The sequence below is a fragment of the Candoia aspera genome, chromosome 1, assembly GCF_035149785.1.
Source record: "Candoia aspera isolate rCanAsp1 chromosome 1, rCanAsp1.hap2, whole genome shotgun sequence".
Taxonomy (NCBI): domain Eukaryota; kingdom Metazoa; phylum Chordata; class Lepidosauria; order Squamata; family Boidae; genus Candoia; species Candoia aspera.
Window position 1 is genome coordinate 79,947,693 of NC_086153.1, and position 15,282 is coordinate 79,962,974.

The 15,282-nt window shown below is 39.1% G+C and overlaps 1 protein-coding gene across 2 annotated transcripts in view; it reads left to right on the plus strand.

The window, feature by feature from the left end:
• PRKN (parkin RBR E3 ubiquitin protein ligase) overlaps positions 1–15,282 on the plus strand; it is a 783,657-nt gene that overhangs the window by 170,864 nt on the left and 597,511 nt on the right. For both annotated transcript variants that reach the window (XM_063307777.1, XM_063307772.1), the window contains exon 2: positions 3,316–3,479. In XM_063307777.1, coding sequence (XP_063163847.1) covers positions 3,316–3,479 — 164 coding nt within the window. The remainder of the gene's footprint in view (positions 1–3,315; positions 3,480–15,282) is intronic.

Consider the following 15,282-nt stretch of genomic DNA (forward strand, 5'->3'; position numbering starts at 1 on the left):
TATTTAACAACCCTAACTGGGACCGGCAACTCTGTCACTGAGCAGTATAGTTGTAAACCAGGACATCATGTGACTGCACCAACCTATGACATTTCTGGCACTTCTGGTTCTGGTCATTAAGCAAATCATGCATAGTCATTAAGTGAGACATCACATGACTGTGACTTGCAACCTTCCACTGGCTTCCCCATTGACTCTGCTTGTCAGAGGCTGGCTGGGAAGGTTGCAAATGGCAATTATATGACTGCAGGACACTGCAACCATCATAAATGCATGACGGTTGCCAAATGCCCAAATCACAATCACGTGACTGTGGGGACACTGCAATGGCTGAAACTTCAAGGACCCATCATAAGTCCATTTTTTCAGCACTGTCATAACTTTGAATCATCACTAAACAAATTATTTTTAAGCAAGGACTACCTGCATATGATGATTTTAAATGTGTGGGGGGTTTTCCCTTGAATCTGTGGCTCTCTGTGTAGCACATTGTGTAGCAATTTATGTATTCTGCTTTCAATAAGCGGGTCATGTCATATAATGTAACATGGCAAAAAGGGCTTCAGGCTGTTTTGCGGAGCAGTGGACTTAGCATCTAAATCACTTCTTAAGAATTTCTTCCTTAAGGGGTTCTGTTATTTGGGTATGAGGCTTATAACAGATAAAGATGTGGGTACATTTTTTTTAAATTACTGCCACAGGGGAGAGTGTGGCAGGTCGAACTATGAAAATTCACAAGGGACAGCTTTCTTTGAAATGTGAAAAACCTGCAGCTGTGCTCTAGGAACTGTCTTTGAACTGAAGTCAAGGAGAAAATATCTCTTACTAACCTTTAGCAACAATGTCAGTTGCAGCTGACCTACAAGAAATGGCTGTATTCAATTGTTTATATCAGGCCTAGACAAGCAGAAACCCCTCCCTTTGTCCCCATCAGGTGGTGGTGGTGGTGGTGGTATTATTATTATTATTATTATTATTATTATTATTATTATTATTATTATTATTATTATTATTATTATTTTAAAAAGGCAAGCAGGCATGCCGCAAAGCAAAGCAGGAAATTCTGCTATCCCCTTTATTTCCAGGAATGCCCTGGGTCCCACAGACATTCTTAAAAATGTCTATGGGACTCTGGTGCCTAGTCTGAAAATAAGTTGGGGTGGTGAAGAGTATTTGGGAGGTAGAAGGGGCAGCAGAAAGCAACCTCACCAGATTAAACAGTGTTTTACTACTACTGCCCAGAGTCACCATGGCAGTCATTTTGTGAAAAGAGAAGCCCTACCACTGCAGTCTTTTTCCCTGAGAGCACCTATGGCATGTTCTCCCATCTTTCTGTCCTGGGATTATATGGTAATTTACAGGGATAGAAATTCTGAGCAATCTCTACCTTATTTGGTTCTATTATTTGGAATTTATATTGGAGTTTTTATATTGAGGGGGTATCTGGGGCAAGGGTGTCAAGAAAGATGGCAGCTACAGCTGCACAGTTGAAGGCCCACTCCTTCAACACACATCTAAAAAGGGTAGGGTTTTGATCATACAGTTGCAGTTGCTACCTTTAACCCTGTCAGCCCTACAAGGTAGACCAGACTAAGAGACCAATGCCATGTAGGTCAGGACTACAGGTAGTCCTCATTTAGTGACCTCAAATGGGACTGGCAACTCAGTCGTTAAGCAAAGCAGTCGCTAAGTGAAACTGTGACTGTGCTTATGATCTTACTTCAGCTTTCCTTTGCTTTAAAGACCTGCAAAGGTCATAAATGCGAGGACTGGTTGCGAAGTTATTTTTTCATCATCATCGTAACTGTGAATGGTCACTGTCCAAGGTGGTCACTGTTCTAGTCCTCACTAAATGAGGACTACCTGTATTTTTATTGGAACAGCGGTAGTAACAGAATCTTGCAGGTCTGAATGTGCTTCCCCGCCCCTTTTATCTTTGTGTGATCTAGGGAGGGGCTTTCCTCTGAGACATTTCCTCAAGTTATTTTCTTGGTCTCGGCCCAGGCCCCACCGACATACCTGACCATTGCCATAGGAGCAGCTCTTTCTCCTGTCCTTCAAAGCCGTTCCCTGTGCCCTCCACAAACCCCCACCTCTGCAGACACCCTGGTATATTGATTGGGATTCTTAGGAGCATTCACAATTCAACATATATCATCTGCCAGTCCTTAAAGTAGAGCTAAATAATGTAGAAGAAAGCCAGTTTGGTGAACTAGTTAAGGCACCAGACTAGAAACCGGGAGACTGTGAGTTCTAGTCCCACTTTAGGCATGAAGCCAGCTGGGTGACCTTGGGCCAGTCCCTCTCTCTCACCTCCAGGAAGAAGCAATGGCAAACCACTTCCGAAATCTTGCCAAGAAAATTGCAGGGACTTGTCCAGGCAGTTGCCAGGAGTCAACACTGACTTGAAGGTGCACACATGCATGCATGCATGCACGCACACACATGCACGCACACACAATGTAGAACTATGTGCTGCCAGAACTCCTAGCAATGATATCTAAATATGAAGAATATAATACATCTTTATGTAAGTTATATTATTGCTTAATCATGAAAAGAATACCTAGTCTTCCCTTGTAAACATGTGAAATAGTGTTATTTGTCAGACATTAATGTATGTTTTGACCAAGTGCTATTGCAATGTGTTTGGCAATCATTTTTGGCAGCACACAACTATATTAACAGGAGTTTCTTGCTGTAGTTATTTTAAGAATTCTAAGACCAGAAAAGACTCACATGCTGCAGGCAGCATATAATTTTCTCTCCATCATTATTTTCTAGACAGTTAATCTCTGGGAGGCCAGTGTGTGAACTGACATTTTTGTATTTTTTAAAGCTTTCTTTCAAATATATTCTAGCACGCCTACTTGAATGAGGTTACTATTCTGTTTATATGTATGTAAGTGTGTGAAGGGAGAGATGTACACATCATTTTGATTATATACATTCTGGTCTCCTGAAAGGGTTTAGAATAAGAAGAAATTAGTTGTTATTAGTCTTTAGATTGCAGATAAAAACTGCCTGTTCATTCCTCATGAAAATGTAATTTAAGATCCTCTTTGGACCATAAAGCATGTTTAATTTAGTTAAGACAATAACATGATAGGGATTCTTACTTGGAATTGCCTTTCCAAATCATAAAACTGTAATATACCACTTCTTCCTTCTACAATGATAAAACAAACTAAAGTTTTACAGTACCATTGTGCTGTTGTCCATGTTTCAGAAACTGCTGTCTCTTTCTGTCATTCCCAGATGTATCAGACTTCAAAACACTCAGGATTTTTTTTTTAATGTCTTGTTCTTGGTCAGTGTTTGTCAGGTTCAACTCCAGCCATGGTTTCCCAGTGGAGGTTGATTCAGACACCAGCATCTTCCAGCTCAAGGAGGCGGTTGCTAAGCGACAGGGAGTTCCAGCTGACCAGTTACGTGTGATTTTTGCAGGGAAGGAGCTCAGGAATGACTTGACACTGAAGGTAAGTCTCCCTTGGCAGTTTTGCTTCTGGGATGCTGCCAGCCTCACTGCCTCTGCCTTTAACACTGCCAATCTGACATTCACGCCTGAGATCTAATAGAATAAATAGCGCCTGGGGATTCCTTGAACTTTACTCCACATTGCTTCATTAATTCTGACCTTCTTAATTATGCATTAAAACAGCAAGCAGTAAGGATAGAGAAAACAGAGAGAATGTGAGAGGGGATAGAGCAGAAGAGATCTCTGCTCAGTGAATAAATGTTTACTGACGACAGGAGCACATTTTCTGTATCTGTTCAATTTCTACGCTGCTTATTCCATCTGAATCTTAATGAAGAAGGAAGTAAATAAATGGTTCTGAATCAGGTTGCTCAGTTGTCAGGTGATCTAGAATATGTAACCCAAGGGTGACCCCTGGAGGATAGTTGTGAAGCTGCTCTCGCTGTGTGTGTGAGAGTAAAGTGCGTTGTTGATGAAGCAGAGGTGTGGAGGCCTGAACACAGTCGGTTTCTTAAAGATGGAGGAATGCTGATTAGCTAGCATGCATGGGAAGGGAAGACCCTTCATGAAAAGGAGGTGGCTTTGGAACACCTGCTTTGTTCCTAGTGCTCCTCCAAGTGTCCACTGGGTTTTAAAGGTTTTTATAAGGAAAAGCAAAGGTACTTATCCGAGATCCCCACAAAAAACACCCTTTGTTGGTTATGCGTTCAGTCGCTTCCGACTCTCCGTGACTTCATGGACCAGCCCACGCCAGAGCTTCCTGTCGGTCGTCAGCACCCCCAGCTCCCCCAGGGACAAGTCTGTCACCTCTAGAATGTCATCCGTCCACCTTGCCCTTGGTCGGCCCCTCTTCCTTTTGCCCTCCACTCTCCTTAGCATCAGCATCTACTTCTCAATATACTGTATATGCATTAAATATATTTAATGCATATATATTTCTCAATATATATGCATTAAATATATTTTTTCATGGTAGAGTTCTATCCCATTACTTATTGTTTGTTGTTTATTCGTTCAGTCGCTTCCGACTCCTCGTGACCTCATGGACCAGCCCACGCCAGAACTTCCTATCGGTCGTCAACACCCCCAGCTCCCCCAGGGACGAGTCCGTCACCTCTAGAATGTCATCCGTCCACCTTGCCCTTGGTCGGCCCCTCTTCCTTTTGCCTACCTAAATAGAATAAGAGAGGAAGGGGGAAAATTCAGCTAAAGAAAGGAAGAGGTAGGGCGAGGGAAAGGAAGCATGAGAGTTAAACAAGAGTTCCAAGATTTGGGCTTCACTGTGATTTAACAAGGGGATGGAGGGGTTAAGGCAAACTCTTCATGAGAAGATGGGGACTTGTAGGACAGAGACCCAAGGCCATGGTGGGAAAATGTACTACTGTTTAGTTGCAACTTGAAAAGGCACTTTTTGCAGTGTCCCAGTTGGCTGCACTTGGGTTGGGGGGGAGAATGAAATGGCCCCACTCCTGCCTGGTTAGGTTTTCTAGCCAGCAGAGGTTAATTGATACATTCACAGGTTTGCTGTGCGTCCAGTGGGTGCTGTGTCCAGATGCAGGAAGAAGGGCCGCTGAATTGGCATACGCTAATTTCTCATAGGTGGCTATGGCATTTATCACTTTGTAAAATGCTTTCGGAAGGGTGGTCACACAAAAGAAACGATTGAAATGGGAATTGCTCTTGGCATTCTCTCCCACGGCGCTTAGTGTTTGACAACCTATTCCTCCTATCTCAAATGACTCTGCTAGTTTTTAGGTAGTTCACATAAAATCAAAACAAAACAAATGGAGGGGTAAAGGCCTTCCTTGCTCTAAAGATTATATTCTATTAAACTGCACTATTTTTCTAAGGAAACTTTTTAGTGCCAAATACTAGACTTGGAGAACTATATTATCCTTTCAGAAGCCGTTTACACTTATCTGTTTGCTGCCTGCATTTGTGTTGAATATTGCAATTGTACAATTGTGCCAGCGTGTTTCTGGGTGAAATGTAAACTGTTATCTGAGTTTATTCAATATAAGGAAATGACAGCTTTTTGCAGCATGAAACAAGGAAAGTACAATGGAATGCCCAGCTGTTTTCATAGCAATAAGACTGTTACCCCATACCTGTATGCTACGTTGTTACCTTATCCCTAGTTTGTTTTCAATCCTAGGTTAGCCTGCCTACACACCTGCTCGTTCATCTACTGTTCTTGCTAGCTTTATTGAGACTAATGCTACAAACCTGAAAGAAGGATGGGTGTATATATGTGCTTTTGCATGACAGTATAGAAAAATCCCATCTCCAGGCCTGGTTAAGTCAAATTTAGTATGGAGAATGTGGAGAGGAAAGTAGAAGAATTGTTTCTACCACAATAATACATTGGCAGATTTGGATAACTCTCGTATGGGATGGTCTCACAGTTAGGTATGAGGCAGGCATACACAAAACATTCCTTAGGACTACACTAAATGGAAAGGAGAAAGAAATTCAGTCAGCCACAGGAAGAGGGATATTCCTAGTTCTAGGCAAATCTAATCTAAAATAAGTTGCATAATACAAAGTCCACAGGGCTTGGGTCCTTCCCTCTTCATAGGTGCTGTTTTGCTTCCTGATTTAATATCCACATATAGAGTGATGAGGCAGATTATCTAGATGGATAAGCACAAAACCAGAGAGGCTGAAGCATTAATTCCAGCAACATTTTCTGCCTCTGAGGCGGCCTTGTTAAACTTTAGGCCTTATCTGGTCACTGACCAAAATTAACCAACTTCAGATGGCTCAGTAGGTATCCTTTACCATTTTTGTATGATTCTTTTTTTTTTTAAAAAGAACTTTATTGATTTTCAACGTATAGCTAAAATACAAAATATAGAGCATAAGACAGAATACAGAACCAAGGAAAAAAGAAACACTATAAAAGTGCGGAATTAGACAGCAGAAAAAAAATGTGACTTCCGACCTTCTCCAATACAGATATAAATGCATTTTATACAGATATAATCTCTTACCATTAGTTAAACCTTAGTAACATCAGTTCTATAAAATCAAACCATTTAATCATCAAAACCCAAAATCAAAACTTCATTTTTTTCAGACACAAGCAAATAATCTGAAAGTGGTGGCCAAGTAGAAACAAATCCAGACAAAGTATTTTCTCTTATCAACATTTGGCATTTTTATAAGATTCTGACTGTGGAAGAGACAACTCTCTGAGCTGTTGGCTGTTGAATTGAACCGATATGCATGGAAGGGATTAAATCCTTTTCAGATTGCATATCACAATCTGAGCCATTAGGTAGGTGTCAGCCGTTTGAGGTAGGCCAGGTTGAGAAACAAGCAGAGCAGAGATTCCACAAATGCTCTTAATTATAGTAAGATAAAATAATAGAATCTTGAAAGCCTGTCTGTGTTTCTCTCTGTCCCATCTTATGCTAAACAAAATCAAGGTGGGCTTATTTTGAGTTTCTTTGCCATGCTTCCCTCTTTTCTTAGGACTGTGTAATCTCTTCTGCTGGCCCCCACCTTGGCAGTGGAGCTGCAGAAATGAAAATTGAAAGTTGAGTAAGATAGGAGACAAGGAGAGTGAGCTGGAAATGTTTGAAGCACAGCTATGAAGAAGCAGAGTGCACAAAAGATGGGACTGGGTGTTAGCAAACACAGATAGATACTTGCCAGCCTTCTTTAAAGACTCCTACCACGGAATTTGCCAGGTTTATCTTGGGTTTCTCCCAGAGTAACCCTTCAGCTAGAACACTTGCAGCCGGAGATTCAATGTTCTGATAAGATTTTCTTTAACTGCAGGTACTAAAAATGTTCCCAATAGCAAAGAAAACCAACTGATGTAAACTCTAAGCATCATATATAGCAGGCCTCGTGTTCAAATGCTAGATCCCTTTCTCCCACCCTTACATTGTAATGGGTTGAGAGCCATTTATTTATCAGCAGAAGAATTCCTTGGCATCTGTGTTTCTGACCTTGACAGGTCGCAGGATCTGATATGCCTTGGCATACCAACCTCATTCAGAATTAGTGCTTTGAAGCAGAATTGGGAACATGGTCGAATGGCAAGATCTGCTGTGGTTCTACACCTGTAAGGTCAAAGCATGCAAAAGATGGTCCCTCTACCTAATGCCCTAAGGGAACTCACTTCTTCCTGTGACTCATGGGATATCTTCAATAGATTGCACCTATATATTGTATAGTCTTAATTTTTAAGGAATTAAAATGCATGGAAATGTGCCATGAATTATCAGTATTTTGTTCTAAACACTTAGGTGTTCTTTCTCATTTAATTAAACATTTTTCTGCGTGTTTCAAGTGCGGAGGATTATGTGCTAGAAATAGACTGAACACATTCACATTCAGCTTGATCTGAATATTAAAAAAATGACAAATATTGTTTGACTGAACCTGTATGTGGTAATTTGATCATATACTTTCTAGTGAGATCACTGGAGGGTTTGAATAGTGAAGGCAATTTGACCGTCTGTTGTGCATTGAAATTAATACAATTAAGCAGTTTGGAAAGTTGTTCTGTAAGTAAATGTTTTCAGAAAGTAAGTCACTGGAGTGTTTTTGCTGCTTGGTTTTCTTAAAAGGTCTTCATTGGCATAAGGAGAATGACCAGAAATAGAATAGGTTGGTTTCTTTTGCATCATACTAGTCCCCTTATTGTCACCTTTTATTATTAATGCAGATGTTGGAGGCTGTATTGGAAAAAAACCTATAACTAGAAGATCCAAGGACCTGTTTATAATGACACTACAGGATTTAGAAATTAACAACAGATCTCCAAACCCACTTTTTACAAACTATTTTTGAAACATTTCACTTTTAAAAGTGTTGCCAGGAAGTGCATCACACATTTAGATCATTCTTGAACATAAGGGATGAGAAAAGTTATTTTCCTGCTATTTTAAACTCAGATCTATGAATCTTCCAGTCATTTTTAGGCTTGACCAAGACAAATGTTTCAAGATATCAGGATTATACATTAAAGCCCTTGCCTCAGTTATTTTGTTCTTTTAGTTCTGAGTCTTAGCTCTTGTTTTGAAAATTAATAAATTATGCAACTAAACACACATAGGGACAGGTGCAGACCAAACTATGTGAGAGAAGCAGGCTATCTGATCTTTTTTTTTAAAAAAAAAACTGTTTAAATTAGTTTTGCATGACAAATCCAGGTCATCTTGCTCATTCAGTTATTTTTCATATATTTAAGATGATATTTATACTGGTGGATTTTCTATTAATAGAGAATAGGCTCAGCTGAGTTATGAAAGTTCAGATGCTGAATTGAGTAACTAAAATATCATCAAATACATTTATATGTGTCATTTTTTTCTTGACTGTATTCCCTCCAAATTGTTGGTAGGCTATAATTTCCATGATTACTGTCCAATGTTCGGACTGATGAACAATGTGATCTAGAATATTAACGGAGAAGGAAAGGATCCAGAGTGGAGCCCATTGCTAATTTTTATAAAGAACAAAAGTTAATCTTATTATATCTTAGTTTATGCAAACCTTGACTCAAACCTGTAATTCCAACTATAACTTTTCCATTTTAATAAACTGTATAACCTGTTTGGAAAGGATAGTTTATTGTTTGAGTTCTTTATAGATGGTGATGTGAAAGGTCCCCTGTGCAAGCACCAAGTCATGTCTGACCCTTTGGGGGGACGCCACTTTCCTGACATTTTCTTAGCAGACTATAGCGGGGTGGTTTGCCATTGCCTTCCCCAGTCATCACCTTTCCCAGCAAGTTGGGCACTCATTTTACTGACCTCAGAAGGATGGAAGGCTGTGCCAGCTACCTGAGAATCCAGCTTCTGCTGGGATCAAACTTGGGTTGTGGGGAGAGTTTCAGTTGCAGTACTGCTGCCTACCACTCTGTGCCACACGAGGCTTCAAGGTGAAAGGTCTCCGGTGCAAGATATGTTGATCCATGGGTAAAGATTGAGAGCCCTTGCTTGAATTTGTGTTATTTCATGCTTCGTAATATGCAGTGACATTTCCTTTGTTAATTTTATGGCATAAATAGTATTTGAACCTCTGTTCCAGCCAACGGTTAGTAGCTGTACTCATTCTAAACACTTCAAATCATCTATCTATCTATCTATCTATCTATCTATCTATCTATCTATCTATCTAGAAATGTAACCAATTACAACATACAAGTTAGCATAAGTCATCTTAATTATATGTTTGATTTGTTCCTGAAGTCTCATTCAGAAAGAATTCAGAGCAATAATGTCATATCCAATAATGTCATAACTGTCATAACAGTAATGTCATACCATCAGGACCACCATCAGTTTTAGCAGAATCTCAGTAGACAAGGATACTTTGGTAACACTGACATCTGCCTTGTTAGCAGTGGATTCTTCCAAGGCAGGAAATGTGAAATCCATGACTTCCTCTGACTGGCTCTAGGTACTCTTAGATGCTACTCATAAATGGTTCTATATCGGCTTGGGGAGTAGCGTCAAGTGGATCTCCAGGGGGCTCTGTCCTGGGCCCTGTGTTGTTCAACATTTCTGTTAATCACCCAGAGGACCACCCTTCTTCAGTCACCTGATATTTCACCTGTTTTCTAGGATTTCTGAAGGGTAATACACCAAGGTTTGGCCAAATCCTGGGAAGCAACTAGCTGGAAATTTAAGTTCACACAAAATAATTATTTTATGAGCATGCTTCTAATCATTCTGAAGTTTCAATCCTGCTTTTCACAATTTTCTGGTGGAATACATCTTTTGTGTTGGAGAAGACTGAACCAAAATAGGAATTATTGTCTGTTACCATTTTGCTGTGTCCACGGAACAGCTGGTACAGGGTTTCTTCCTCTCCCTATTATTTTTTATTTATTTTGACTATTTTTGTTATACTTTGCATCCTTCATCAATCTTAGCTCATTATGAACTGTTGTTTCCTGTACCAGCTGTAGAAGTCTATATTTATTTATTTATTCAATTTGAATGGCCGCTCATCTCAGCAAGTGACTCTGGGTGGTGAACAATCTTAAAATAAAACAAATTCTCATCATAAATACAAAAATTAAAATACAAAGCAGCCAAGGCAGATGTCACTATCGATGGTTTTTAACACACATACTCTATAGTATACACATATACTATATACTCTTGTTTGGTGATTTTTCCTCTATCTTCTGTAAATGCACTTTTTTGTTTCTTTTTAGATTTTCAGTAAACCTCTTATTGAGCCATTCTGGCTTCTTCTGCCTCCTCCATTTTTTTTTTTACTCATTGGACTTGTTTTCAGTTGAACTGTTAATACCACTTTTTAAAGAAACTTCTACTCATTTTATGTTCTTGTCTCCATTAGCTTTTTTCTGATATGGAATTGGATTTGTCATTAAAATCTGCTATTCTGAAAATTCAAAATATGTGCTTTAGTTTCTAAAATCAAGATCTCCAAGAACTCCAGCATTACGTGTCACTTTCTCCAGCCTATCCTGTGCCTTTCTCATCCCCTAAAGAAGTTACCATCAAAATATCAGAAATCTCTTGGAAGAACTACGCACAGCAGAGTTTGTTTCCCAACAATTGTTGCAGTAATTACAGTCTTCCATTGCTGCTACTACTGAAGCTGCCTTTTCTTAAGAAATATAAAAAGATCAGTTAGATAAATTTCTTCCAAGAATTGTTAATACATAATTTGTAATGATAAGAATAAATATTTTTATAGGGAACCATGGAAATCCCAAAGTGTTGCTCTAATAACCCCTAACTGCACAGATTTGACCCATTTGTTCTTGGATTAATGAATGCAATGGATATTGGTACAGTTGTTCCATTATTCAGGGGCCTGTTTCATCAAATATTCTATTAACAATGTTTTTTTTCCTTCATTATCAGCTTGGTCCTATTTTTTCATATCAATTATTGCTTAACACCAACTTTTAGCTTTATTGTTTACTTCTTAACTTGCATTAAAATGGATAAAATGTAAGCCTTGATCCTTCTTCTCAATGTATTCTATAAACTTCAGATTATATATTCTGAAATGCATCAATATCTTTATTGATGTAATTAACTATTAAATAAAAATAATAAAATAAAAAAAATATTATTAACCTTAAAACATTTAACAGGTAATCAGTTCAGCAGTGTGAAAAATCTCAAAATTATTAGGGCAACTTCAGTTATCTAGAATTCTTTATTAGGCAAAATGAAGAGGCAGTTGAGAATCTGCATTTCATCATAAGGTAGAGCAGGAAAGAAGGTTGCAGATACTGAACTGGTTTGGTTCAGCAAAAAAACCTCTGAAAGATGCTGAGGAGAAGAAACAGCTATTTTCTGGGACTGTGAAATTTCACTATTACTTGGAATCTTCATACTTTGCACAATATATAATTTCCTTGATGAAGTAGAGAAAGAGATGTTAAGAAATAGTATATTTTTAATTGCGATAAAGCTGAATTAATTGTTTACAGAGATCTACAATCTTTAGTTCATCAGTAAGGACACTTTCTGATCTCATTAATGGAAACCATTTTATCCATCTGTTGACTGACCATAACTAGAACTAGAACTGAATCTGCCCATTCAGTCTTGTCATTGAAAGTTCCCTCCCATTGTGAGGCTATGGGGAGTGGGTGAGATGTCTGTAAAGAACTATGGAGATAACTTTAGAGAAACTGTTCAGAAATGTTAGAAAAACAAAAACATGTCTTAAGCCTGGGAAATGGAGAAAGCTTTAGAAAAAAAGCTCAGACTGGCTCCACCCTAATTCAGTGAGATATAAGCGGCAGGGAAGGGAAAACACAATCAAGCTTTCAAGATTCTGCTACTATAGCTTATATCAATAAAGCATTGTTCCAGTCAGACTTGTGGAGACTGTTTTCTGACCTGGCCTACCTGAAGGATTGACAAGGTCAGATTTCCTCTGTTAATATGTCCCCTATTATGGAATGCTGTCCCCTCAGAAATATGTACAGTCCCCACCTTGCTGCAACTTCCAGTTAAAACTGTCCAATTTCAGTGCAGTTTTGGTGCCAGTCTGACTGAGCCTGTGTAGAGTTTTATTTGGAGTTTATCTTTGCTTTTTATGATTAATTGGGGGGGAGTGACATTGTTATGATTTATTTATTTAATATGGGGTTTGGCTTCTTTTTGTTGATGTTGCATGCTGCCAAGTGTTCTTTGGGATTTGAGTGGGGAGGGAGGGAGGAAGTCTATCCAGCAGAATGGATTCCTTTACTATTCCCCACCCATACATGCCTCAGAGAGTTAGAGAACCTTCCAGAGCAGATCTATGAAGCCTACAGGAAGATGCATCAGAAAGAGAAGGTCCCATTGTGTGAGAAGAAAACCACTTACATAGTGAAATCCCAGATCATAGGTACCCATGCCAGTCACGATGATGCCAAAATGACAAGCTATGTGTTGTAATGTCACACAGAAGTACATAAGAGGCAGAATATCCATTGTGACACAAATTTTGCCACTTGTCTTGCTTATGTACACCCTTTCACAGATATTTAGCTCAGAACCTTCAACTTGCTGTTTGACTATTACAGAGAGCCAATAAACATACATATAGACCTTTCAAATATGCATAGATGCAGAAGAGTTGGATTCCAGTTTTTTGCTTGTATCCTTGAATACTCCGATGGTGCCTTGGACTAATGTGATTCGACCACGCCATGAACAACGACGTCCGACGACTGGGAGTTGCACCAATCGTGGCAGAACTGCAGGAAGGAAGGCTCAGATGGTATGGACACGTCGTATGTGGCAAAGAAGATTCGGTGGTGAGAACAGCCATGCATCTGGGCCCTGGTGGCTGGCAACCCCATGGTAGACCCAAGAAACGGTGGATGGACCTCATTAAGGAGGACATGGAATGCGTGAACGTCACCCCTGAAGATGCCTTGGATCGAGTTAAATGGAGACGGATATGCCGACAAGCAGACCCTGCCATAGCATGGGAATAATGCTAGGAAGAAGAAGATCCTTGAATACCTGATGCCTGCAGAATAGCCATTCAGGCTGAACCAGGGACTTGTGCTCTCATAATTTCACCCATTAAGACAATGTAAACAATAATTACCTTCTTTATCTTTTCTGAGATTAAAAGAAATATGGAAATATTAGCAAATATGAAACAATTCAGTAAAGCTGTAATTAACAGTGATGACAATAACTAGTTAAGAATATAATGAACCCTGATGGAACCAAGCCAGACATTTTTCTAGAACAGCGTTTTGCTCATGAGTCAAAGGGATATTGATCAGAAGCCCAGAAGTAGAACGTGTATTCAGTAACATATTCCTACACATGCTCTCCAACAACCAGTTTAGAGAGAAGCTTTGCCTCTGATACTAGATTGAATAGAAAGCTTTGAGTAGACTCCTGATGACTATGTGGACAGTGCCATGCACTTTACTAGAGGTAATATATGCCTAAAATACTAGTAACCATTCATAGTGTGTCTTTCATGAATTTCTTGAACCTGCTTTTGAAGCCAAACTTGACTGCCATTGCTATTTCCACATGTCTGACTTGAATGTTCCATTGAGTTCCAATATAATAAGAGAGGGAGAAAAAAATTCCTTGCATCCATTTTTTTCTGCATTATACAATTCTATCATTTATTTGTGGTAAAATTCTACAATGTTGTAACTTTTGGTAATCTAACAAAATATTGCTTTAAGCTCACAATACATATTTTAAATATTTCAATTCTAAGGCATTACTTTGGTTTATGTGACTCCTTTTCCATTTTTTTCCTGCTTCTTCCGTAAAGCGATTTCCCTCCAAATGCTGTTTACAATTGTTTTTAAAAATACTTAGACTAAACTCACAAAACTTGTGGGGACAATTACATCCTCTGTTGTTTTTTGTGGGGTGGAAGGAAGAGTACCAGGTTGGCCAAAGATAGAAGAATTAACTCTGCAGGCTAGGGACCAATCCTAGAGATATATATCTTTACTTAGCTTGAGCAAAACACAGTCCTTATTTTGCAGGAAGTATAAGATCTTCCATTTATCACTCTGCACAAAAGCTATTCAAAAATTGCACTTAAGATCTCTCAAAAGCATCTCTCAGTTCTTTTCTTGAGCAAAGAAAGAACATAAAGCTTTTAACTTTAATGTTTTAAATGAGTTTGGTTATGTTGTTTTACAACAGTTGACTTCATTTCCACAGCCACACATACACTACCAATTTTTTTTGTGTGTCTGCTGACATAAATAATTAATATTTCTAAACCCAGCAAATAACATTGCAGTTTTCAAAATAAGAGCAGGAGGCTCAATACATTTTAAATACAAGACCACAAAAGAATATAGTAATGCTCCCTGAAGAGCACTATCTGATCTGCCTGTAAAGAAAATGCAGACCCCCTGTGGTTCGTATGATGAAATTGGGGCCTGACTATGTGGAGTAGGAGAATATAATCAGTGTAGGAAAGCCCTTCCCTGACCTCCATGTACTCACTGAGTTTTCCGCATAGAATCTGTAGGCACGTGAGATACCTATCTAGAATGAGATCCTTGGAGACAGTGAGAGTTTTATTGCTATTTATGGAATGGTTAGATGCTATTTAATAGCAGAAATAGCAGGGGGAGGGTGAAAAACAAAAGATCAAATGCATTTATGCAATCCATTAGCCACAGCCTAGCTATGGCATACCCACTTACGGCATAAGTGCCTCCCATCCTATCAATACCAGATCTTGTGGGTGAGTGGTAAACAAGTGTGTGGGGAAGTATGTTTGGGATTGGGATGGGCAGTCCTTGTTTGAATTCGTGAGGCAGACTGATTCTTCTCCCCTTGTTCTTCTGTAAGTCTGGA